The 26632-nt window shown below is 35.4% G+C and overlaps 1 protein-coding gene and 1 long non-coding RNA gene across 7 annotated transcripts in view; one reads left to right on the plus strand and one right to left on the minus strand.

Annotated features, from left to right (window-relative positions):
- Positions 1-26632, plus strand: part of PCLO (piccolo presynaptic cytomatrix protein) — a 322274-nt gene that overhangs the window by 256774 nt on the left and 38868 nt on the right. For 2 of the 6 annotated variants that reach the window (XM_066182777.1, XM_066182778.1), the window contains exons 19-23: positions 2160-2340; positions 3535-3729; positions 4979-5161; positions 16313-16454; positions 19695-19762. In XM_066182777.1, the coding sequence (XP_066038874.1) occupies positions 2160-2340; positions 3535-3729; positions 4979-5161; positions 16313-16454; positions 19695-19762 (769 nt within the window). The remainder of the gene's footprint in view (positions 1-2159; positions 2341-3534; positions 3730-4978; positions 5162-16312; positions 16455-19694; positions 19763-26632) is intronic. The other 4 variants (XM_066182780.1, XM_066182781.1, XM_066182779.1 and 1 more) reach the window with 3 other exon arrangements.
- Positions 2363-15994, minus strand: LOC136289226 (uncharacterized). The gene is made up of 3 exons (XR_010720742.1): positions 15094-15994; positions 9166-9238; positions 2363-5984 (listed from the first exon to the last, which is right to left on the minus strand). It is a non-coding gene; the product is annotated as an uncharacterized lncRNA (long non-coding RNA).

The raw sequence follows: 26632 nt of genomic DNA on the forward strand, positions 1-26632 counted from the left end.
TTTATGGCATTTGAAAAAGGAATGCTCCAGCAACTTCTTCTACATGAAAATTTAAACCTTGCCCCTTCAAATTTTCTTCAGCCTCTGCAACTACTTGGGGTTTTTTGTTTGTTTGTTTTGTTTTTTGTTTTGTTTCCTTTTTTTCTTGAGTGTGAAAGCAGTTATTCAGGGAAAAAAGCAAGTATCCAGTGTATCTCAGCATCAGGAGTCTTGCACCATAACATCAGATATGAGATACCCAAATTGTGCCCCAAAGACTTGCTTGAATGGAGCCAGAAGCACTTGTGTGCCCCAGAAGAACAGTCATGGTCCATGTAGCACATCATGGTCCATATCCATGGAACGTGAGACCTCTCCTCCTACAAAGAAGAGTCCCCAGCCTACCCTGTCTATTTGCAATAATCCTTAGCCATGCTATCTTCTAAGTAATTTTCAAAGCTTGACTAAAAACCACAGCAGGGAACATGCCAAATAGTTCATCTGTTAATATTAAATATATGTCTAGCCAGAAAGACCAAGCCAGTTCATAGACAACCTATACAACTAAAAGGAAAAAAGGGAAGAAAAAAGGCTTTTAACCTAAAAACCATCAGTCATTAGGAGACTTCCCCATCCCTAAACTTGAAGAGGCTTTCTTTAATTCAGGGTCTTGTAATAAAGTGACAAAAACATTGTTCCCTGAGGTAATTGAACACTTTATTTGTCTAGAAGTTTTAAAACTTTCCTACCTGACATTAGTTTTAACCCAGATGCAAAGGTATTTTTGACCGTCTTCCTTTCTTCAAGACTCTGTGATGAATTTCATTACTTTACATCGCTCGGCCTTCTCAACTGCAAGCTTATTAAACAAGGAAGGATCTTTATGGCTGCCAATGCTTTTTTTTTTTTTTTTTTCCTTCTATTTTTTTAAAGAAATGTCACAGAAGTCCTGCTAAAAATGAAAGTGGCTTAGAGCTTATTTCATCTACAATGTTTGGGGGTTTTTTAGCCAGTTTATTTGTTTCATTCCCACATTACCATTGCACCTCTTGGTTTTTTTTCTCAATCCTATTTAGGTGCCTAAATGGTCTGTTGAATTCTATTATTTTAGTGAAGTGCAAGAGTAACCCTATGTTTTCTTTTTGTTGCTACTTCTGCATATGCGAATTTTTTAAAAGAATCAAGAAGCATGAGTCTCAATATTGAAGACCTTAATAAAAAAAAATATGCAACTTTTTCCCCTTTTTAAAGCACTCATAAAAGGCAGAAAATTGTATTGCGTGGTTGTCCTGTTAGAATATGCCTGTACAGAGGAAGAATGGCTGAATGTCTTTTTGATTTTTTTTTTTACTGTAGCTGTCAAGCTAGTGCACACAAGCCTCCCTCTAAACTGCCCAGTTGTCTTTGTGTGGAGCTGTGCCGTAATCAAAGGACTCAGCTGATACTCCTTGCTGAGGTCCTGGAGAGAAGACATATTGGTTCAGACACACCAATGTTGTTGGAATGCATTTTCCACACCCAGCAGGTGCTTCCAAATAGGGAAAGAGTTTCAGTTTACCTTTAGACACTTTAGGAAGTTTAACTAGAAAGTTCTGTGTTTTTCTCATTGTAATTGGCTTGGCACCAGCACAGGAGCATGGATTGGGCTCCAAGAGTGTAACTCAAAGCCTACTGTTAATTTCACTGGCAGCAAGCCAAATTGCCCCTCCTCAAACATTCAGTATTTAGGAAAGAGCCCAAAGAAAGCAAAGGAATTTTTGGAGTGTTTCTAGCAGGGTTTTCTCGGACACCTGTGCACGCCTTTTCATTTGTTTTCTGTAGCATTTGTTATTTTGATATTTTTCTTTATTAAACCTTTTGCTTTACAAAACACCTCTGAAGAGCAGTCTCGCTGAAAATATTTAAAACCAATCTTCAAGGGCTGGACCCTCAGAGATTGAGACATTAACAGGTGGTTTATAATACTCTGGCCATGTGTTAGCCTGTATCACAATATGCTATTGAATCTGGATTTGGGGTCACAGTATGCTCAGAGCGTCTGGAATCTGTCAGCACAAAGCCTTATACCCTATGCTTGTACACTTGTTTGCAACTTCTGACAACACAACTCTAGTTTCTTCTGCTGTATGCAGTCATTAATGGGTCAGATACAGATATATCATACTTTGATTTATTTGTAGGTATTGATCGAATTATCCAGCATCTCTCAGCTTGACAACACTCCTCGGTGGTATCCTCTTAAAGAACAGAGTGAAAACATAGATCATGGGAAAGCTCATTCTGAAAAGAGTAGCCAGCAATCTCCAAAACCATCTGTCAGCAAGAGCAGAAGTCATGGAATCTTCCCGGACCCCTCCAAGGGTAGGAATGACTTGGTGCAACTGATATGAAATATTTTCCCAGATGATATGTAAACCTTTGCTATGTGTAAGTTCCAATAGAAAAATAAAGATACTGGTATGATGTTTGTATATATTTTTATTAAAAATCTGTTTATCTCTGTGATTAATTAGTTGGAGACAAGGCTTAAATTGTCTCAGTCTTGCCAGCCAACTTACTGAGCAATTATGTCCTTAAAACAACAGCATACAGACTCTACATGCTTTACACATCTGCTATAGATTCTGTGCTCTTTTCATTTCTTGATAGCCTTGAGCAAACTCAATACATATTTAGCTTTCTATTTTTCGTGTTCCTTAAATATTCTGTGGAACTTTTTTCTTCTCAAAGTGCCACATTTATATTTTATAGAACAACAATTATGGTGCAATAATGCAGATGCATTTCCAGTCAATGATAATGGACTGCAGCACAATTCAGTTGTATTGGAAATCAGTGGAGCTCATACAGTAGAAATATACTAATGTTTACAAAAGCAGAATTGACCTCAGTGTCTCCTGGTCCAAGAAATTTATCTCTAATTCTTTTTTTTATACTAAGTAGTCAGTGGACAGGTGCTCTCTTAAAACACATTATGTGTCCTATCAAAGCAAAAAACATTCCATCTACAATCCCAATGAGAGCCTCAGAGGGACAAGACTCTGCTCCATCTCCTCTCTATTTCTCTGTGTAACATTTTTCCAGGGATTGGTGTCTTATATAAGATGTCTGTGAATTAGAGGTAAGTATAGAAGATATTGTAAGTTAGGCTGTGATTTTCTTGATGGCATTATTCAGGATAAAATGACTTGTGTTTTTTAAGTGCTTGGTACTGGTGTAGGTGATGCTGCTTAGCCTTGACGTACTAGAGAATAGAAAGTGAAATGCCATCATTCCACCAGTTTGAACCAGTGCACGAGGTCTAATTCACAGGTTATTAAAAACCAATGCTAAATAAATTATTCCCTGGGCCAGGTAACAGTTGGGAAGCATAAAACAATGCTTCATAAGAGTTTCCTAATCGTGATATATCCTGATACTTTAAATGGAAAGGCACAGCTTAATCTTTATTCCTTGTCCTGGAATTAAGCTAGAAAGAACCAGTCAAGAGAAAGAGAATGAAATTGTTTGTTTTTTAATAAATGCAAGAGTTGTACTTCTTCATTCCCCTGGTAGACATGCAGGTTCCCACCATTGAGAAATCCCACAGCAGCCCGGGGAGCTCCAAATCCTCTTCGGAAGGACACCTGCGTTCTCATGGTCCATCACGCAGCCAAAGCAAAACCAGCGTCACTCAGAGTCACCTGGAGGACGCTGGGGCGGCCATCGCTGCCGCTGAAGCCGCTGTTCAGCAGCTCCGCCTCCAACCAAGTAAAAGACGCAAATAAATTCCTCAGCATGGCAGCTTAATGTTCATCTGTTGCCTTTTTCCCTGCTGTCCTTCCCCTTTCTCGGCTATTTTTTTTCCCCTTGTCCTTGGCACACTGTGCTCACTCTGTTCAATGTCTTTCTTTGTGTGCCTGTGTGTGGATACATATAATTACGATATACTCTTGTATTTAGAAGTCTTTTATTTGTTTATTTATTTATTTATTTTGTAAAGACTGCAGTGAAACTGGCTGTTTCTCCATCAGTCCCTTCACTCATGGTCCATGATGTTCCATGGTTGTGCATGACTCACAGAAAAGTCCATTGTGTTTTGATGTCACTAAATACCTACCAATGAAATAATCAAAATCTGCAGAGATGCAACTGCCAGCTGTTCAAATTGCGCATAAGACTGAGACCACATTAATAACAGGATGTATCTATAAGCAGTAATCATGAAGGACAGTTCTATACACACAAAAGAAGATTTGAAGTTAAAGAAACTTTTTTTTAACTACATGGCTGAGATTTCTATTTTTGAAACATGACTGTAAATATCTATTTTTTTTTTTGGAAAGGAAATATAAGGCAACCTTTATATCTCAGATAAGATTGTATTAGTGATGAGCAGAACAGAAATACAATAAAAACATTAAACACAATAAGTGCAAAACCATTAAACACACAGAGCCAGTAACAACATCAGATTTCAACAATGTTGTCAAGTTAGAAAACTCAAAGGGAGTTGAGAGCTAAGTCAGGTGTCACAGTTCAATTTTTTGAGTAATTTTTTTACCATGGATTGATTAAGGGTCAAGACAGATTTCATCTGACAACTTCAAATGGGTTTATGAATTAAAACTATTCAATTCAAAAGGGTTACTCTCCAGAGTACACTTCAGACCCGTATCATCTGATTGCTAGCTGAGGGTTTAGTTGATGGCAAATTAAATCTCTCTGACTGTGAAGTCATTGTGTTTGTCTTTAGGATTTGTTGAAATGCCATAAATTCACCATGGTATAATGCAAAACTGGGGAAAAAATTATTTCCCTTGTCTTCACTGTCATTAATACAGAAACAGCCAGTTTTGATACTCTTTAATGCTGTGCATGTGGTGTCTCTTTGGTGTTTGGAAACACTATTTACTTAAATACAGAAAAAAACCCCACTTCTGTTTGCATGAATAACATTTAAGCTGGTTCCATCTGAGGATACATACTCTGGGTTTCCATTTCACCCACACTGCCACAGCAGCACATAAAAGCGGTCAGTCTAATCATGCCAGGAAGCAGCACAGACACAGCATAGCAGGAGTCCTCCCTATTCAAAGAACTCAGTCTGACAATCTGCCTCCACCAGCCAATGACAACAAAGACCAAAGCCAACTAGCCCTCAGGAAAGTGATGTCTGATGGACCAGTCAAGCCTGAAGGAGGTGAGCAGAAAGACATGGTTAAGAAACCAACTACATCCCAAATACTTCTTGCCATGTCAACTAATTCATTGCGATATTTAATTATTTCCTTTACCCCTCCATTAAGTGCTGTAAATGTTAACATGAATCAAGAACTCTGCTTGATTTTTCCACCTATCAGCGCATAAATCCATAATGAAAAGCTGTGCTAAGAAGCATTATGAAACAACAAATGTGTGCACTTCCATTCCACTGGAGTACTTGGAATTCTGTTGAAAAGTAGTATAGCTTTGCTCATGTTGTTGCCTAATAAAAAGCATGCATCCAAGCTGGTCTGCTTAAGCATGATTGGACATTTCTTGTACTGTGACAAAAGCCTAACTGCACATTTTTGTTTCTGAAAATGTAATTGGGAAAATGACAATTCCTGTTTCCTCTTCCAACACAATTATCATGTCAATAGTCATTAGCATAGATAATTTTTCAAACCACCAGTGGAAAGGAAAGGAGTTTTGATCCATGTATAGTTCAATCTCTTGATAATTTTCCTATTAGCATCTTTAAAAATTATTTTCTACTTGTAGGCACCTGTAATACCACATATCACCAATTTATTCCCGCATCAGAAATAAAGAGCCAGAATCTCAATCAGTTCCAATTGCCACTGTTCTTTTGACTTCTGGAGCATCTTGTTTATTTCCATGGAATCTGAGGGATAATCCAAATAAATGTACTGACTGAACTCCCAGATGTTCTCTTGTGCTGTAATCCCTTCTTAAACTCTTAAGATTCATTGAAGGCTTTTCTGTCAACACCATTGCACACATTGGACAATACAAGCTGGCTGAGAGGGGTGCAAGAGAGAAAGAGGAAATGGTACTTTAGACAATATATTCTAAAGGCAACAAGTCATTCAGACAACTAGCGTGATGTTGAAACAACTAAATAACAGGGCAAAAGACATTTTTAAACATATTTAGAAATGACAAGTTGTTTTTTTTTTTCCTTAGGAGAGCCTTTAGAATTCTACCATAAATTCATGTATTTACACAAGCACACACTGTATTACTCTACAGCTCAACTCTAAACACTCAGCTCAGGCTGAACCAGAGTATGTCATGGTACGAGCTCAGGCATCCTGTCTGAAAGCTGCATACCACTCCTGGGGAGTAGACCATTCAAATCTGAATGACTCTTATGATCTTTTGAGGTGTCTGTTGAGTTTTATTGCAAACTCTCGCAGTCCCGTGGTGATTCCTTTTCAATAGACAAGTAATTCAAAACATTTTGCTTGTGATATAAGATTGAATTAAGGTTCCGATATACTTTTATAATAAGGAAATACTGAGTCTGTTGGCTTGAAGTACCTGTACCAACAAACTGTAATTCTATCTTCCTTACTTTAAAATTGCAAAAAGAATATGTACTGATATGTACTTGTCTTAGCAATACTGGAAGCATCATAAAGAGTTATGGGAATAAGAGCCCACATTATAAGTAATAAGAGTCCACATTACAATAATATATATAAAAGGTTAGAATTGTTATGGAGAGATGTAGTATTTTGTCTTTTTACTTCCGACAAATGAACACAATGCAGGGTCACCTACACAATATTTGTAAGTCTGGTTTCAGACCTCTGAGATATTTTGGCTTCTCTTTTTTGTACCAAAGGTAGTTTGTCCAAATTTATTCATATGAGATGGGCCAGTAGTTAACATTTTGAGGTTAATGACTCTATGAATTTTAGCAGGAATGAAAAGCAAGATGATTTCACTGCAGTTTTGTGGAGTATGAAAGTGAAAGGAGATGAGTCTATATCCTCTAGTGGAAAAGCACCAAAGATACTCAAAATAACTTCCAACTTATGGACTTCTTTGTGGGATGGAGAGATGATAAAAGAAGATTTGCCCTGCATTGTGAACTATGAATATTAGGGCATCATCAGTTTCCAAGTCCATTCCTAAAGGGATGATGCATGTTTGTGGTACCCACCTCCATTATAGCCTACTTTATTGGTACTTGGAAAAGAACACATTAGGAACTGGTTTTAATGACTGGAACATCGTCATCTTGGCAACATAGCATTTTTTTATTACTGTGTCTCAAAGCCCCTTTACTAAGGAAGTCATTAGTCATTACAGGTAATCCACAATTTTATTTTTTTTTTTTACCACTGCTATTTCTCTGTGCATTGATTAAACAACATCACATTTTAGCGAAATTGGATTTTTTCAGCCCAAGTACAAAACGGTGATGGAAATGATTCTATGCTGTGAAGTCCTTCTATGCCTAAGATAACCCTCAGAAAGAGTGTCCTCTTTTTATCTAGTCTCACAATACTTTCATATTTTTTTCTTGAATTGAACTGGATCTAGAAAAAACAACAAACCAAACAGGGCAAGAATCATCAGTCATTCTGAGAATGTCTCAGGGAAATCCTTCCCTAGATCTGATGCCTAGGACCCTTTCTATTTGGTCTATTTTGTCAGTTATTAAGTGTGTCTGTTGAGAAGTAACAAGGAAATCATAAACTAAACCAGCACCTGTAGTGTAAATAGCATATTTTGTGATAACTAAGGTCCATCATCAGTTTTTTGAAGCCAGAAGTTGCAAGGGATCCAAGTCATTAAGGTGAAGATACAACAAAAAACATTGGGTTTTTTTGTTCAGAACCTCTGTAAAATCCAACATTCAGCTACAGAAGTTAATTAAAAATAAACCCTGAAGTCTAAAAAACCCTGATTTTTCATTGCCCATGAGAGATTAGAGTGTGATCTGCAAAGAATCCAACTGCATGCTACACTTTCTAATCACATCCCTCAGAGAGGAACAATAACATTTCAGAGCCAACTCTTTGAAGCCAGAAGTTGCCAGGGATCCAAGTCAGAGGAAGAGAGCAGTGCCTACGCTTGAGTTAATTTGATTTAGGTTTTATGCAATATATGAATCATTTCCAATTACACATTCACATAAAATTAAGCATGTTCCCTTCAACATAAATCTGTGTATTAGAGTTTATCCACCAGATGAGTCAGTTTTAGACACAGAGTAAATCAGTCCACCACGTTTTCAGTCAGTAATTTATCCCACAGAAGAATCTTCTCATTATATGGAGTTTTCTTGGTAGGTCAGTTATGTTTTAAATAAATTATTTTAGAGTTCTTCAGATACCTGAAAAGTTGGAGATGTTCTGATGATTATCACCAGTTCTCTGAATACATGCATATGAAAGAGTAGGTGTATTTGGAATATATTTTTTACTGATTTTATACAAAAAAGTCTTATTAAACCTAGCTTATAGATTTAAAGGAATGAATAATATGCTTTAGTTTTAATGCCTTCCAATAAAGTGAATAAGAAAAACAAGGAGCAGAAGAAAACTTCAGCATCTGTGTTAAGCAGAAAGGTACAGTGCCTCTGCCTCGCCATAGTAGAAATTGTATCCTTCAAGAAGTAAGTTCAGAGCACAAAAATAAAAGATGTTGTTCATCATATACTCAGCATTTATCTACACATCTGCTCATTTTTTTAAATGATACACTTTTATAGGGACCTGTGCTCTCTATAGGAATGTAGTTTAATGGGTAAAATTTGATGGGCTTCTCCTTATTTGCACAAAATAGGTGCCAGCTTTTCCCCTAAAAGACAATGATTGTACAATAAAAAAATCAATTCCTTTATTATGTTAAAATATCCAAGGGTGAACAAAAACCCCATCATTTTATGACTAAATAAGAGAATTTCTAGAAATTTATTTTGAATCTTCCTAGCATCTTTGAAGAACAGTAAATTAATATTTAAATAGTAAATAGCTCAGTAAGTGAATTTAAGTCTCAATATCATTGAAGCCCTATGCATTTTTTATTCTTTCTAACAGACATGCATGAAAAAGAAGCTACAAGTCAATATGCTATTCCTTGCATATCATTTGTTAATGGATGCCATGGCAACTCCTATTTGGCTCACATTAACCCAGCCAAACAAGCAACATGCCAACATATAAACACTGCTATACTCCTCACCTGAATTAGTTAGCAAATCTTAAAGATCTAGAGAAATTTCCACATGTTTCAGTTAAAGATCCAAACATACCTGCTAATTAAAGGTAATAACAACATTACAATTCTACAGGAATTTCTGTCTAATTTTCAATAATGGAAAGGGCTTTTTTCAAGATTAAACCTCTAGCAATTTAAAACCACAAGATTTCTTAAAAATGTCCTCTGACACATGTACCTGGTATTATTATTTTTTGTCCCTGAAAATGGCGGGGGGAGGTAAGGGTGAGGTGGAGGGGAGAAAATGCAGCACCGCAGCATTTCATAGAGAACATTTCCTCTTTTATGTTATGCATTTTCCTTCGTTACACAACAACTTTTCCAAACAGTTGTATGTCAAGTGATTTTACTGGTCAGCGGGACATATTCTCTCAGAGCTGATACTGTTAGCTAGAATCCCTATAGTAGCAAAACTCTACATCAGCATTTTCAGAATTATACCAAATTAAGCCTATCAATTTAAACATCTAAAAGAATGCCAGTTTAAAGCACTTTAGTTCAAAAGGTTGTACACCTGCCTATAACTGCCTTGAACCAGTGACTTTGACACAAGTTCACTTAAGCTTCAACATAACAGGTCAAACTACACAGAAACATGATGTGATGCATGCAACAAGACATTGCCATCACTGTACAACCCATGAAGCAAATCTGAGCCAGCACTATATAATTTCTAGCCACTTAGCTGCAAGAAATTAAAATTTACGTGAATTTTCCTTATCCCTAAGTTCTATTTACTGGCTTTATCAACAATGGAGTGAAAGGAAATTGATTCCTAGGTTATATAAATCTTCTGAATTGGATATGATTATTGTTTCAAATACCTGCTTACTTGGGATCCCTTTTGGTCTATATCCATTTTCACACATTTAATAGGCAATGCCATGTTTTAATTTCCTACATTATTTTAGGATATTTCTTTAACACTTAAATAATTTATAGCCCAAAGCTGTTTAGTGACTCATGTCACTAGTTCCCTAATTTCCAAGTTAAATGGACCTTCGTGTTGCTACAAATAACACACTTCCAAGAACCATTATCAAAACAAGAACAGTTTGTCCCAACTCTCTGCAGATAGCAGTAATCTGAGGCTGTCTTTTCAACCTTGTTTCAATCTAATAGCTGGCCCATTTTCCTTAGGTTATTCCTGCTATTTACTTTTCCACCATTTCAAGCTGACATGTAATTTCAGAGAATTGCTGAGATTCTTCATTTGATAACTCTTATTTCAAAACTTATTTCAAAGATTTATTTCAAAAGTCTTTTTTCAAAATTCTGTAGGGTAGACTAACCCTACAGAGTGCATGGAAAGTTGTTTCATCTGAATTGCTTTCCTGGGTAAAGAAATTACTTCAGCACAATTTAAGAAGTGTGTTGTTCTTCTGTTACTCAGCTCAAATGGTAAATTGCTCTGTAAAAGGTTGTCTTGAAATTTCACAAAGTGTCCCTGCTCACTGTGCAGTCAAATCTGCATCTAATATGCAGCTGTGGCTGAGATGGGGGAGACCATGGCTTAAAGTCCTGTTCAGTGTGAGGGAGCATTAGGAAAATAAACTGTCTGGGCTGACCTGAGGAAGATGTGTTTGATCACCAGTTGTTTATGTATCCCCACTCTTTCGCCAGTTCACAGAAGATGCAACAAGCAGTCCCAGCAACAGTTTTACCCTGTAGAGCCTAACAGAGAAAGCTGGAGCAGCTCTTGCTATTAATGCTAGCAAACACTTTATAAAAACAGGAAAACTGCCATTTGGGGCACTTTGAAGTTGGCACACTTGAAACATAAGGCTACTGAGAGTGAAGGGCAGCCAAGCTTCTGCCAAAAGCCACTCTGTGAAATTCCCATTCCCAATTTTCTGATGTCTGTTGGTCATCAGAAAATTGCACACAGCAGATTGGTGCTTTCACCTTCTCCCATGGGCTTGCATCTCTTTGAGAAGTCTCAACGTGATGCTTTCAGACTTTTTTTGTCACCCAGAAGACAGACAGCTAAAAGAACAGTTTTTTTCAAGTAATTAGAGGCCAGTTGTGGAAACTTAATCCTGAATCCATACTTGAAGACGTTTTTCCCTCCGCCTGTTTGGTTCACAAGCAGAACCATCACGCCCAAGCTGTTTTGACAGTGTATTTCTGTTTCTACACAGAAAATGGAAAAGGGGAACATCCACAATTTATTCACCGGGACAAATTGCTGGTTGAGTCTGTTCTTTCCTCCATATGAACCACAGAACTGTATAGTCGACTTTTTAAAATTTAAGTCTTAAAAAATATCCATTCACTGTAGAAGAAAGGCTGGAGTGGCTGAGAGTGCAGGATTGTTTCCACTTTCCTGCTGACTGATTTAGTAGCTGCTGGTGATAGGTCTTGTGTGAGTGATTTATCTTCCCTATATGAGGTTTTAACAAAGCATCTTCTCTGCTCTCTGTTGAAAACAGACTTTTCTTAAAGATTAAGTGAAATCATATGCCTTCCAAAATTTCCTGTCTTATTGATTTTAATACAATATTTTCTTCATACTAAGGTGTGACTAACAAATTTTCCTTGGTTCTAGAAGTTTGTTTTCTAACTGGAACCATTAGCCAAAGCATAAGTCAATACATATTTTCGCCATATTACTAAGAATTTTTAAAAACATAAATAAAAGAGAAGGAGCTGAAAGGTGGGGTCAGTACTAACCTCCATCTTATTGAATCAGCAATTCTTTTCTGAGAAGGCAGAAGGGAATACATATCCAAACATCATTCTGTTGAAAATTTTTCTTTTTCCTGTAAACCATACAGAGTAAAAAGGTACCTATCTAACCATCTTAATTTTTTTCTTAGGAAACCCTGGTCCTACACCAGGTGTAAAATTATCATCCACTTTCTTGGAATCTGAAATATTTACTGTAAGCAGTTGGGAACTTTTCCAGCTCATTTATATATTATTCACTAGAATGGTTGAACTGAAACTTTTGGTCATGCCAGAGCCTGTAAAACAGGCAGTTTAACAGAATCACTCAGAGGCAGCATTAACACCACATTTCAAACTCCTAAATGTGACATATGTACCCATTAACACCCATTCCAAGTTGAGAACATTTCATCTCATCTAGGGAACTACCAGCTAAAATAGGATTAACAGACAAAAATTAAATCTCACCACTACAATTGCTTTGTATAATAGGAAAATCTGTGCCCTACTTCAGAGAAAGATGCTCGAATATTAGAGCTTTAAACTTTCATTTCATATTTCTATTCTTCATAGTTCAATGTCTGGGCAGCCCAGACATCACAATATTGCAGTCTTTAAAAAGTACCAAGCATCTGATAAACTGTGTAAAGAATTTACAGAAAAAGGGCTGGAGGGAGTGAAGGGATATGTCCTTTCTCCCAGAGGGAGGCCAAATGAAGGTGCATAATGACCTTCAGTTCAGCTTTGTCTCTTCCATCTGTTGAGGTCTGAAGAGTCATTTCTCTAAAAATGTAGGGCTTTAAGAATCATATGTAATTGGCAGCAAGACCTTGTCTATGACAAGTACTTTTGAAGTTTTTTAAGCTTTCTAATAGTTTCTAAAAGTTGCCTTTTGGGTTGGTTTGGTTTGGGGTTTTTTTGGGGAGGGGTGGGGGGTGTGAGGCTTAAGAGCCAGGGTATAATTTGGGAAGAGGAAGGGCAAGGAATCGATGAAACACAGCTCTTCCACACTCTGGATGCTTAATATTCAAATGATGGAAAATGCCTTCACCTGAGTTCCTATTCAGGCAAATATTGTAGATTTCACTAAACCAAGACTACACGTTGTATCTTCAGGCACCAGTGTGATACCAGATGACAATATCTAATCTTTGGACCCAAGGGAATCCAGATGAAACTGTTCAAATGCTACAGACCAAAGTATCTCCTGCTTTTGATGTCAACATCTGAAGACTAAAGAATTTTCTAGCATAGACAGCTGTAATCAGAAGCTCTGTAGCTCAGAATTAAACTGCCCTAATACCATAATTAAAAGTAACATTGAAACTAAATATAATGCAATAGTTGCCCATCCTTTATGTGGATATGAACCCAATTGACCAAGCAAGGTGGAAATTGTTCTGTTACTTTAGGACTTCACAGACCTTATGTAGACTGGTAAAGACTAGAGGAGCAACACAGTGAACTGTGACTTTCTTGTTAAAGTTTCTAAGACAATGTTTGCGTTTATTCAAATAGAAAGGGCAAGACTGCAAATGAGTGTGCAGACTAGTTTCTTGAACATAAGAGAATGGAACAGGTTCTATCTTTCCACATAGAGTGGAAATATAGCCATAGTTATACTAACTCTCAGGGAAAATATTGCATGGCAGCAAGCATTGCCACATCATTAGAACTCCAAAGTTTCGTACGTAACCAGCAGAAACTTAGAGTTCTAGATGTGTCTGTAAAAATCCCAACATGTAGAAAATGTGGGTGTCTCACAAGTTATGAGATGATCTCTGTATCCAGATTCTGAATTTGTCACAGAACCAGCTGTAAATCTATTTCTGGATTTCATTTCTTGTCACAAACTGACACTGTGATTCATTACTTTCATAGAACAGACATGAAAAAAAAAATTAAACTTTAGAATTTTCAAAGTCCAGTCATGAATCTAAACCTGGATCCATTATAAACATTTACCAAGTGAAGTTATCTTATAGAAAAAAAAAAAAAAATCAATACAGAAAATTATGTGAATTAGTTAAAACAGTAGAAAACTAAAAATGCAGCATTTTGAATGTGTAATCAGGATACAGCAGTTTCAAAAGAAACAGCTATGGGATGGTTATAAATAGATGAAACAAAACTTCTAACCCATTTCTAGAGGCTTAATTCAAGCTTTTCCAGATTGAACTAAATTCTAGGTTCTTACTGGTTTTAGAAATCCACCAGTAAAGACACAAGAAATTACTTCAGACACTAGTTTTTACAGCAAAGTCAGTAAAAAAAAAGCCTAGATATGAGAGATCCTTTCAGGTCACATATATTATGGTGGAGATGTATGCTACACCACCAAATTTATGTCTAAGGGAAGGACTGAAGGTTCCTTTCTGTGCTGGCACAATACTGTTTTGGCTTCCATGGGTTTTGCCAATGTCTTGATCTCCCATTTGTACTCACCTGTGAGGCATTTGTCATGCCTTGGCACAAAAAAAAAAAGAAAAAAAAATCAGCCTAACCTAAAGGAACCCTCAGAATTCCAAACAGAAAACATTGGGAAACTTTAGGTCATGCAAACACAATGAGAACTGAGGTAATGAATTAGTTTGGGACAGTCATTAGAGAGCCACAGTTCAGGCTGTGGAATACAGGGAAACTGGCAATAATACACCATAACAGAGAGTTTGATCTCTCATCTCTGAAACATCAGTCTTGCCCAGCATTTCTCAGCAGCATTTTATTGACATGTTACCAACAGGCATAGGAATTCACTCATAGCACCACTAGCTGAAAGTGATAAAGCAACCACTGCACACAGTCAGCCCAGCTGGTTGTCTCTCTGGAAAAACATGGGTGTCTTTCCTCCAGGTGAGATATTAAGAGTATCTGCTAATGACACTATGATTTTAAAAATTATTCCTTTGTATTTCCCTCCAAGGAGGCTGACTATGATCAATCTGGAATAGAGCTAATGAATAACTTCATCTGAAAACAATATAGACTGCCAGATTCCACTTCTGGCAATGGATAATAGTGGAACAAACTATATTAATGAAGTTGAAAAGATAAAAAAGTTATATGGCAACTTGGTTTACCAGTGAAGAATCACTGTGAAGAATAGAAGAGTTCTGTCTTAAAGTTTGCCCAAGGATTGATGATATAAGAACTGTTTCATTTATTGCTTATAGTTCAAATTACTCACTTGTTTTTCCATTATGTTTGAGGAGTTACACTCACCTTCCTTGTCCCACATCAGGCAGCATGCAACGTTCTTCACCACATCAGGCAGCATGCAGCATTCTTCACCAAAAACATTATTCATTTAGTCAGACATAAAAATATTGATTGCCAGTATAGAGCAAGACACTGTTGGGGCTCTGGCTCTTATTAAACTTCCAGTTAGGTCCTTGACTAATTTATTTTTAAAGAAGAATCTCTTTTAACTACTTAAAAATGAGTTTCACAGTTCAGCAAAATAACATAAAACCTCATTAAGTCTTCATAGAAAAATATCTTTGCAGAACAGTATTTTCTATCTTTAGTATATATGCTCAGTAGGTTGAAACGTGATGATAGCAGATGTATTAGAGAACATTTTGCAAAAAATTCCTCAAACCTGTATTAATATTCCCTGACAATTGAGTTATTCAATATGAGAGTAGTTACTCTGTTGTTCCTGTATTAATTACTATGTGTAATGTCACTGTGTTCTTTTTCTTTTATATTTCTCAACTTGCTAAATGCCAAATACTGCATGATTTGTTCACGTGGTGCAGTAATGTCCAAAACACAAAATAAGGCAATCTGAAGTAAAACTAACATATTCAACACTAGCACCAAATGGTGTTAAATTAGATTAAGGCATCTCCCATCAAAATATGTTCATTAAAATTCTGTGCATGTAGTAAGAGAGATCCAGATGGGTAGGAGCAGTTGAGAAATTTAATGTATAGCTGTGTTATGTCTGAAGAGGGGTGGGGATATTCTCTGTGACTGTAGATTGCGTGCTTACACATCTTTGCAAATCCTCTCCTCAAAATCACGAAATGCAAAGAACGTTTCACAAGGAATATGAGGAAGGCCCACTGGGGCTCTCATTTTTACAAGATTATCATATGAAATGTTTCAGATAAATAACTGGTTTTCTATCACTTTAATCAGAAAAGCAGTGTAAAACATTCTACCCCCCCCCTTTTTTTTTCCTTCAGGCTGTTGATTTGAAATATTAACATGAAAGGAGAAAAAAAATATGGTGGTGTACTATTTGATTTAGAACACCTTATTCTATGTGAAAACAAACTTCATCTGCAAAAGATGATAAAGCAATATTTGAATGTAAAATATATAAGTGAAAGTGTTTGCAGAATGTGATTTTGATAAATTACATTTTTTCTTCATATCAGTGGTATTGATGTCTTACAAGACTTTAGTAACCAAATGTTCCTGCCCTGTACAGCAAGGTCTACTAATCACCGACCTGCAGAAAGTTCTGTCTCCACTGGCTCCTCAGCCAGTAGTTTTGGCAGTGGATACAGCATGGATAGCGAAGGCAGCAGCAGTGCCACGGGAGAGAATAATCTATTTCCCATCCCAAGAATGTAAGGCTTTTCTGTTAATATATTGTATCCTCCGTGTACAATTTATAGCACTTTCACTTGCCAGTCATCTTCTTAGGTAGTTACCTCTGCAGACTGGAGTTACTCAGTAGAATAGCGGCTAACTGGGGAGAATTCCCCAGAGTTTACACTTTTATTCTGCTTTGTTGAGCATTGAATTGTTGATAACCAACCAAACCTCTACCTCAAACTCATGAATTCCTTCCTGTCAAAGAGGAGATGTGCTGGTCTCAGCCTTTGATGAAAGTGTGTAGAGATGAGCTTGGCTTATGTTTTAAAAGTACAACTATTATAGGATTGAGAAAGCTTTAAGTTTTCAGATTTTCCTCCCTCTATAAAGAGTTGTTACTAATACATTATACTCTGGATACAGCCCAACTCTTCGCAAGTTTTTAGGAGTTTCAGTAGAATTTCTCAGTTCTTGGCTGAAAAAGCTTTTTGGAACAGAGTCCCTGTAAGAATTATCAAGCTACGATCAGTGTAACAATCCTATAAAATTATTTAATTTTCCTAATTTTTTTACCCAGTTAAGTACTCCACAGATAAATGTTTTGCCAGGCCTTTTTCACCTCCTCTGTCAGCATGCACCATCATTAGCAATTTCATTTATATTCCCTAATAGGACAAAGTAACTCTGATCAACTTAATGATTCGGGCCTGAAAAATATTTATAGATTGATTGTTCTTAAAATGTCAGTTGATGGTCATTGTTCATTCATTGTCTGCAATAGTTGTTCAATATTTTCTCTGGAAAAAAAATTTTTTGCTTTTCCCATGTAGCTGTGAACTATTAGTCAAAAAAGACATAAGCTTCCTAGAAACACTTCAATGAAGTAAAAATTCTCTAGATATGTGATATTTCTGAGTATTTATCATTTTCAAAAATAAAGCCCAGTTGTATTTTTCTATATCTTGTTAGTAACTAAAGGGAAAATAGAGATCAATCTAAGACTTCAATCTCACCTTCAGAATCTAGGAGGATTCTGTGAGTTTAGGTTGTAGGGTGCCCTTTTTTTATTTGTAGTAGATTTTCACTCATGTTATTCTAGGCTGAAAGGGGAAAAAAATACTATCTTTGTCTTTGACAACATCAAAAGAAAAAAGTAGAAATATTGAGCTGTCATTCCTAGTGAGAAAAAAAAAGATGCATAGAATCTTTATGCATAATAACAGAAGATGGAGCTCTCAATAGAAACTTTTAGTTCACACATGCCAAATTTGAGTCCAAATAACATCACTTACTGTGTATTGACTAGAAGTGTGACAGTACCTAGAGTTATTTGCTATTTGGCTGAAAGACTCATTGGTCTCAAGCCTGAGATCAGTGCCACCTCAACTGAAAAGCAGGAGAAAGTCTCCACAGCTTCAGACTTTCTCTTATGGAAATTTGTTCTCATGAATTACACTTAATTAAATAAACTATATCCATGTCTCATTTTTTATAAGGCTACACTATTTATTTTTATTATGGCATTTTAAAGTAAGTTATTTATATCCTGATATTAGACAGTCTTTAAAATTGCACAGGGAATTTATACAGACAGGACCTGCTTCATTTTTCATGTTAGCCTCTGAGGTTTTAGATAGCAATGTAAGGAAAATTAATGACAAAATAACTGTTTACCATCAGATCAGTCATGGAGAGAATGTTTAAAATGGATAACTGTTTCCATTTTGAATTCTGTACAAAAATTCTTATTTCTCTGAATATATGTATAATTGAAATTCTACTCATCATTTGCATTCACACTGACTTGATAATGACTTCAGGGACTCTGACCTTGTACTCTAATTCAGCAAATCCATAAGACCACAGCTTACAATTTGAATGTGAAGTATTAAGTAGGCGAAATATTTTAAATTATCTTGGCATTTAAAAACCTTTTAGGTTATAAGCTCTCTGCTTAGACTAAGTTTTTGGTCTATCAATAGAAATAGTTGGATGTTCTGAATTATAAACTCTTTGTTTTAGTCCAAGTGCTTTTAACAATAAAAATTAGTCTCGAAGCAGAATAAAATAATTAAATAGTGACACCGTGGGAATAGTTTGATGAGGTAACTAATTAGAATACTTGCCAATATTAAGTAGCTATAACTATCAAGGGAAATTAACAATTATATAGTTACATAAATCTGAATATGTCTTGTAAAGTCTTTCTAATTTGGATTTTTTTTAAACACTCCTATTATCCAGTTGTAATATTCCTGAAAGATACTCATGTTCTTATATCTGATAAAGACCAGATTCTCTAGGCCTTTGTATTGTGTAACACTTTATAGCAGTACATTGTCTGTAAAATAAAATTCATTTTTAATACAAAGGTGAAAAACAATTGAATGATATATAAGGAATATAACCCTTGGGACAAATAATTCTTGTATCATATTTTAATGATTTATAAAGCAGTACCTACAGAAGAAGAAAAAAATAGCTTTCAGTTAAAACTGAATATAAATCACTTGAAAAACTGTGGTTTTACTCTAATTTTTTAGGACCCCATGAATTTAGACAGTATCAGACGTGAAGCTGGCTCACACATAGAAAAGAACAGTGCTGACCCTTTAACCCCCAAGGAATCAGAAGATAAAGCCTTATAGTCTCTATCACAGCAGTCAGTCTTAAGGCAAAAGAAAACTGGAAGCATAAATGTTTGAGAGTGATTGTAATCATGCCTTAGAGCTTGCAACAAGATTATTTAAAGATAGCTTGTATTTTACCTAACTTTCATTGCATAAAAATAGACATCAAGATTCTAATGCAGGTTCTTTCTGCATAAAATAGGAAAATAGGGAACTCCAGAGCATGATTTATTCTACTCAACATTAAGTTTTCAGAATTGTATCTTATGCTAAATCTAAACTGTAAAGAAAAGCAATCATTTAAGAAGATAGCAACCACAAGTATGCCTTACCTTTAAAGTAATGGTATTGTAGACCAAATATCAATTTTTTTGTGACTGCTTATTATATATTTCACTATTGGTTATAACAAGATAAAGTGAGGAGATATGCAGCCCCAGTGTGGGGCAGGTGGCAGACAGCATCTGATGGACCCATTCTGTAAGAATGTACAGGCTTAGCAAGATGTGATTGCACCTGCCTTCAAAAGAGAAAAAAGATTATATTCTCAAAAGAACAAGCCTCGTTGGCTTAAGTGTATCAGTGTTTTAGCTCTCATCTTTCTATGGTTTTATTGACAACAACCACCATATCTTTTAACAGAGGGAAGATGAGCCAGAATGGACAAGAACCAGTAAAGCAGTCGGGAGTAGGAGTAACAGATTCAGAAGGTAAAAAGAAATAAAACCAGCTCTGCAGTGGTGCCCCATGTTTGTAGGCAGGATGTGCCTATTTCTTTTACTTGTTATGCTATGAAAAATTAGTCTATGCTCTCTTGGTATTGTAGATTAAAATCTTGACCTTCATTTTCTCTGGGGGCCCTTCACACAGAACGCCAATGTAATGAGTCTTCAGTTTAAATGAGAATGGTGTCTCACCTGTTTATTTAAAGTAATTAGTTAGATTACAATGAATAATATATAATAATTCCTGTCTTCTGATAGTCATTCCTTTTCAAATAAGAAATGCAAAGTATGGAGCTGACTCAATCCTCAGTGGATTTGAAGAATATATCTGATGCCTGTCAGGCTCTATTTTCATAATATTTCAGAATATTTACTTCATAAAGCAATTACTAATATTATCGTTTACATAAAGCGTTAATTTTAAATAAAAATATTAGTTGAGCAGTCTTGACTGCTACACTTAATGCAGATGCACTGCAATGAAACCTTGATTGGATTGGGAAATCCTGAGTGATTTTGTTTTGGTATTAACGTTGGGCTGAGAAAGAAGAAGACATTGTAATATTTGAGCTGGAAAGCACCTGACAGAATAACTTTCAAAATTTCATAGGGAATGTGATTACGTTTTTCATGTGTAGTAATGGAAAAACACATGAAAATGAAGAGTGTTTTGTACTGAAGGACATGTTATAAAAATTCCATTTCCTTTTACATACAAGGTATATTCTCTCAAGTGTTTGTTTATGTTGACCTCAAATATAAAACTTAATTATCATGACCTTCATTTTATTATAAAATAAGATCTTTGGCACTTAGATGCATTTCAATGCAGGTTTGAGTGTCAATTAATTCAGAAATTGAGATTTACACATGTAATTGATAAATTGATCTTAAGTTTAGTCATTTTAAAAAAATTAACATTTTTCAGGTTTCTAGAATTTCTGTACATGGGGAAATAATTGTTGTTTCCATACTTGAGGTAAAAGCAGTCTAATGTTCCACAGAGCTGAGGAAGTCAAATTAGAATTTGCAGGTAGATCTGTAAAGTTCTCTCTTCTAAAGCAAGAATTCTTACCCGTGTATATTTATTTTACTAAATATTTACATACATAGTACTCATTAAAAATACTTAATAATCTGCTTTATCATGTATCAAATATCAAATATTTTGATAATCTTCCTATCAAAATTCAATTTCTCAGTAGTATATCTAAGCATTTAAAAAAAATGTTTTTAAAAGAGAAATGGTGGAATGAAAATAGGAAGTCAGAAATTTTTCAATTTTATTTGGTCACAATGAGTTTTTTACAAATTTATAATTGTAAAAAACAACCTTTTCATTATTTTGTTCATCATAAGTTGGCCCTTAGGTTATTTCTTGGATCCTAAATTTCAGAGCCTACAAATAGAAAATGTTTTCATTTTTTATTGGTATTAATAATTAACCCCAAAACCCAAATAAACCCAAATAACAAAAACCAAATAATATCGAAAACACCTTTTGAAACATTCTGAAAGACATGTACATAACATTTGGTCTGAAATTACCTTTCCAAAGTTATGTTTCTTCTTGTCTTCAAAATTTGAAAAGAAGTCAAGCGTTTCAATTCCCTAATTTTCACTTAAAATGCAATTCACCTCTGCTACATTGAGAACTCTAAGTGTTTGTTACAACTCCTCAGTTGATAAAATGACTGGTTCCTACCGAGTGCTTTTTTGCCACTGAGAAAGGCTGCTGCAGTCAGCCTGGATTTTATTGTCTGATTTCGAGCCGAGTAAGAAAGGAGAAAGGTCAGTGTCAAAGGATAAATTAAACTTAAAGCTGGAAAACAATTCAAGAGCATTTGAGTTTCAACATGTAAATATAACCATCTTTTGGGAAAGTATTTCAGAATTTAGAGGAACTCAAGATTAACTGAGAATTACTTCAGCATTACAGATTCATTTTGGCATTTTTAAAATAGATGAATAAAACAGAATAAGAATCTTAAAATCACGCCTTTTCTGTAGTTCACTTACCTGTGTTGTGGACCTGATGAGCTCTGAAATTAAGTGGAAGCAAATATTCATTCCCACATTTCATTAACTGTGGAGATCTCCCATAGCTGGAATTTGTATTCTTAATTGCAAATAATGACTTACTTAGAGTTACATTTAAACCTTCTTATTACTGGTACTTTTCTTTTTTCTTTTTTTTTTTTTTTTTTTTTTTTTTTTTACGTTTTCAGATATTCTTAGAGCATAACTTCTGTAAAAAGTAGCCTTGGGTTTGTCTCTTAAAAATGGTGAGGAATAAATTTTGTTGATTGAACATGCAGATCTACTGCTATGGGAAATGTTTTAGTCATCCAGGTCATTCACACAGGCCTGACATATATGGCACGGGACTTAGGGGATCAGTAAGACCAGTAGCTGCAGACAAAACAAGGTAGGACCCTCAAATGGCAATGAGAATTGGTTTCTAGGTGGCTGAATCAAAACTGTAGCACCAAGGCTTGAGTTCAGCTCACGGAGGTATGAAAGCAAAATTTAGGCATTTATGTAAGTGGACTTTCCAGGGGAAAAAATGATCATTTTTAATTGTTTGCCCACTTGTGTTAATGTTTTCTTGGGAATAGTTTTTGTGCCATGAACATATATTAGTATAGTTATAAGTAAATACTGGAAAACAGTACTATTTACTTTGCTGACATAATCAAATGGTCAATATAAACAACTGTGATTCTATGTCTATGTCTATGATAACCGTTGTTTCTCTGAATATATTATCTTCTCATATTCTGTATTTTTGTACTACTTAATAATATAAAAAAAAAAAGAGTTTTGTTCTTGGACACTGTATTAGTTATTTTTATGATATGCATTGTTGCATGCTATATTAGTCTGGGCATTCTGCCCTGAGCAGATGAAATACTTCATCTTCTTGAGCTTCAGTAAAACTTATTATACGTATTGTGGTCTCCATTAAGTTATGCAAGCCGACTTCTGTATTTGTTTCAGAAAGTGCAATATACCTTGTTCAAAGATCTCTTATGACATGGTTAGAGTTTTACAGACATTATAAAAAACCCAATTGCATCCATGTGAGGATTGAAACAATTAAAAGCACATGATTAATATCTTGATTTGATTGTAGATCATGATTGGTCTATCTGTCCTATGAAGTTGCTCAGCCAATAGATGTATTTTCCACCTACCAACCATATCTATCCATATAAAAAATATATGGGGAATATATTTCCTTACATTTTAAACGTGTAAATTTGCTAGGTAATCCCAAGATGCCATTGTTTCTAGTAGAAGAGTGAAATATAGATATAAATAGCATTGTAATGGAAATGTTGTATCTTCTCCTTTTGAAGATTCTGTATGCATGCAAAATATCATTCCTCAATCATTCCTCAATCATTCCTCAATCCTCAAGCATTGAGGTTCATCTCAAGAGGAGACTTTTAGGAGTATGTCAAGGGTTTTTTGAATGAATGAGTACTCACACTGCTTCTGTCATCCTCTATGGCTGGCCTTATTGTTGTGACGATTTTCAGTCAGAAAATTGTAATCTTTCTATAGGGGCAGTGTAACACCTCACCCACCTCTTCCAAGACAGTGGGATTTTTTAATCTTTTTTTTTTTTGTTTTTTTGGTTTTTTTTTTATTACCCTCCAATCTATGTCCTGAATGCCAAAAACTTCTTTTCACTGTTCAGCCATGTCTCAAAGGTTCACTCAATGACCTTTCCAGTGGTCCTTTGAACCTCCTACTTTGCGTGTATTTAAGCAAAGTTCTCTAAATAAGAAACTGTCTCCCTCTACAGATGATTGAACCTGAACAGATGTTTTCAGGATGTTCTAGTAAAGTAGGTATATTTTCATAGGCCAACAGAAGGAATAGATTTGTACTATTTCAAAATCTAAAGGTGCAGACATACTTACTGAATTTTTACAAAATGATATGATAGAGATATTCTCTCATTTAGTATAACTTTTAGTGAACTCTTGCAGATTTTTTTTCCATTTTTTTTTTCATGCTAATAATTTGCCTAAGTCACAGGTTAAAGGAAAAAAAAAAAGAAAAAAAAAAAAAAAAGGCAAACACAGCAACAACAACAAACCCCAAACATGCACTGTGATCATACTTTAACAGACAAATTTTACAGTACCATGGGTTTAATTTCATCTATTCAGAGTAATTTAAGAAAAAAAGCACCCATTTTTTCTTAATTTTTTGATCTCTGTGGTTCATCACCCAAAATTATAAACCAAGAAATTCAGTTTTATCTCTGTATTTCAATAATTGAGGCAGTCTAATATTTATTTATGAGAAAAATAGTTGAAATACCACAGAAACTTTAAAACATTCTAGGCACTCATCCTAATATGATTTTGGAAAGGTGCATGATGCTCTGACTGGGAATAATTTGACTTGTAAATGTTCCTTAATAGCTTTTTGGACAGTCCTAGTGAAATTTTCATCCATCCTTTCTGCACAGAATAAACCCTGGAGAAAAAAGTCTTGCAAACTGTTTCACACTGTCTCTTGAAGAGGAGCACCCATGACTAACTCTTGAGTAAAACAGGGCATGAAAAAAACTGATAAGAAGAGGTACAGCTAACCAATGTCATATTTTTCAGTGTAATTAAAACTCAGAAAAAAATAATTCATTTTCATTTGGTCTTTAACTAGGCTAGAGGAACACTGTTTAAACCACAGAACTCACTGTACTATGATCAAGACCAGCCTAAGGGCTTGCTGCATCTTGCACCCTAAAAAACTTGCATTTTGATTTCTTTTAAATCTGAAGGTTGAAATATCAGAAGTATTATATTAGTCCTTATGAGGATGTTCAAAGAAAAATGTCCTAATAATGGACTTTCAATCAGAAAGTTATCAGAGGAGGAAAAAGGCAGAAGTTATTAACAGATAATTATGATACAGTTACTGAGATTTGCAAATGTTTTTGTTTATGCACAAATCTACACTTTGATGTCTTGATCATCCAGGCTAAAAATAGGAGGTTTACTGCAGGTGAGAAACTTTCTTGCGTTAGAATGATCAGAGACAGAACACCTCTCCTATGGAGACAGGCTGAGAGAATTGGGGTTGTCCAGGCTGGAGAAAAGAAGACTCTGGGGAGACCTTGTTGTGACCTTGAAATAGATAAAGGAGACTTATAAAAAAGAAAAAGACGTTTTACCAGGGCTTACAGTACAAATGGTTTCAAACTGAGAGTAGATTTAGAATATAAGAGGCACTGGATCAGGAAGTTTTCCGGAGAAGTGATGGATGCTCTAACCCTGGAAGTGTTCAAGGCCAGGTGGGATGGGGCTTTGAGCAACCTGGTCTAGTGGAAGGTGTCTCCGTCTTGGGGTGGGGTTGGAAGTAGATGATCTTTAAAGATCCCTTCCAATCCAAACCATTCTTTGACTCTTTGATATGAAAGAGCTGACAAAGATTTCTGAATGGTTTGACACACAAACTGCAAATATGCCTGCTTGGTGTGAGTGGTGTCCTGGGAACTGCTGTCCACTGAGGTGTTTGACAGCTACAGGAGTAAAAACACTCCTGTCTTTCAGCAGTGATTTCCTCTGTACCTTTCATTAGGAGCATCAGCCACCCACATTTCACAAACTTCATCCAGCATTTTGTCTCAAACAGATAAGTAAGTAACTCTGTGCCAGGAAAAATTCCACTTCCTTTTCAGTTTCTTACTTTTGAATTGCTTCAACTACTGAAGCAACATCAGAATGTCACATGTACTGTACTGGGTAGTAAGAATCTGAGAACTGTTATTTCCAAGGAAAATTGCAAGTATCATTACATGGCATACAACTGCTCATTTCTATATTTATGTCAGGAAGTGACTGAATAGACAGAGAGACTGTGAATTCACATGCTGGAATAGTCTTCAGTTTACCTACAAATCATAAACTAGCACATATTTATTTTTCTTAAATTTAATTAATTGAACTAAACTGAAAATTTTTATCTTCTGTGATTTTTATCTTCTGTAATGTGATTCCTGACTCCTAGCAGTATAACTAACAGTATATAGATCAGCAATTAATGTCCAAGTCAGAAGCAGTCACTTTCACCATAGTAGAGAATAGTTCTTTGTTTCTGGACCAAGGATTGATTTAATATTTTTTTAAGGCCTATTTAGACTGTATCTCAAAACCACAGGAAGTATCATCTATTTAAATCAAATACTATCTTTGATGTTTGCTGCCTTCCCAACAACTCAAATAATTCTGGAGCTTTGCACATTTAATCCCAACATATACCAAAATGGATGAGAACTTGGAAAAAGTCTGGACTTGCAAGTATTTTTTTAAAATCAACAGTCTTGTTCTGAGCAAGTATGAGACTGTTGACTTGATTGTAATGGATATTGATCCATGTACTTAAAGAGATATACAGACAATCTGAAATGTTACCAACACTGATTTGAACATAGGTTGAATTGCATTTTTTGGTTTTAAGTTCATGTCATGTACATAGCAAAAGAAATTGCTGCACATTCTTATTGTCTTTCCTCAAGAGCAATATAAACATGTAAATCTCTTTTTAAAAACCCATTTTTAGTGGCTGTAATACCTGCTTTTATAGTCCTATTGCCCTTCTGATTTACATGTAGAAGAGGTCTTTCTGTGAAATAAAGTATTACTGATTAAAATGTGATCCTTTCTCAGCAAGATATCTAATTGAAAGAAGAAGAATTGCCAAACTTCTCTACTATCTCTATAAATAAAAAGGCTAAAATTCAACCTGACTTGTTTAAACTGTCTTTAATATAAAATCAGAACCTTGTTTTCTACCATTACGTTCTACCAAGGGTCTGCCATCTACTACTCAACA

The sequence above is a fragment of the Chamaea fasciata genome, unplaced genomic scaffold, assembly GCF_029207755.1.
Source record: "Chamaea fasciata isolate MVZ Bird 193981 ecotype frontalis unplaced genomic scaffold, bChaFas1.0.hap1 SCAF_5, whole genome shotgun sequence".
Classification (NCBI taxonomy): Eukaryota; Metazoa; Chordata; class Aves; order Passeriformes; family Sylviidae; genus Chamaea; species Chamaea fasciata.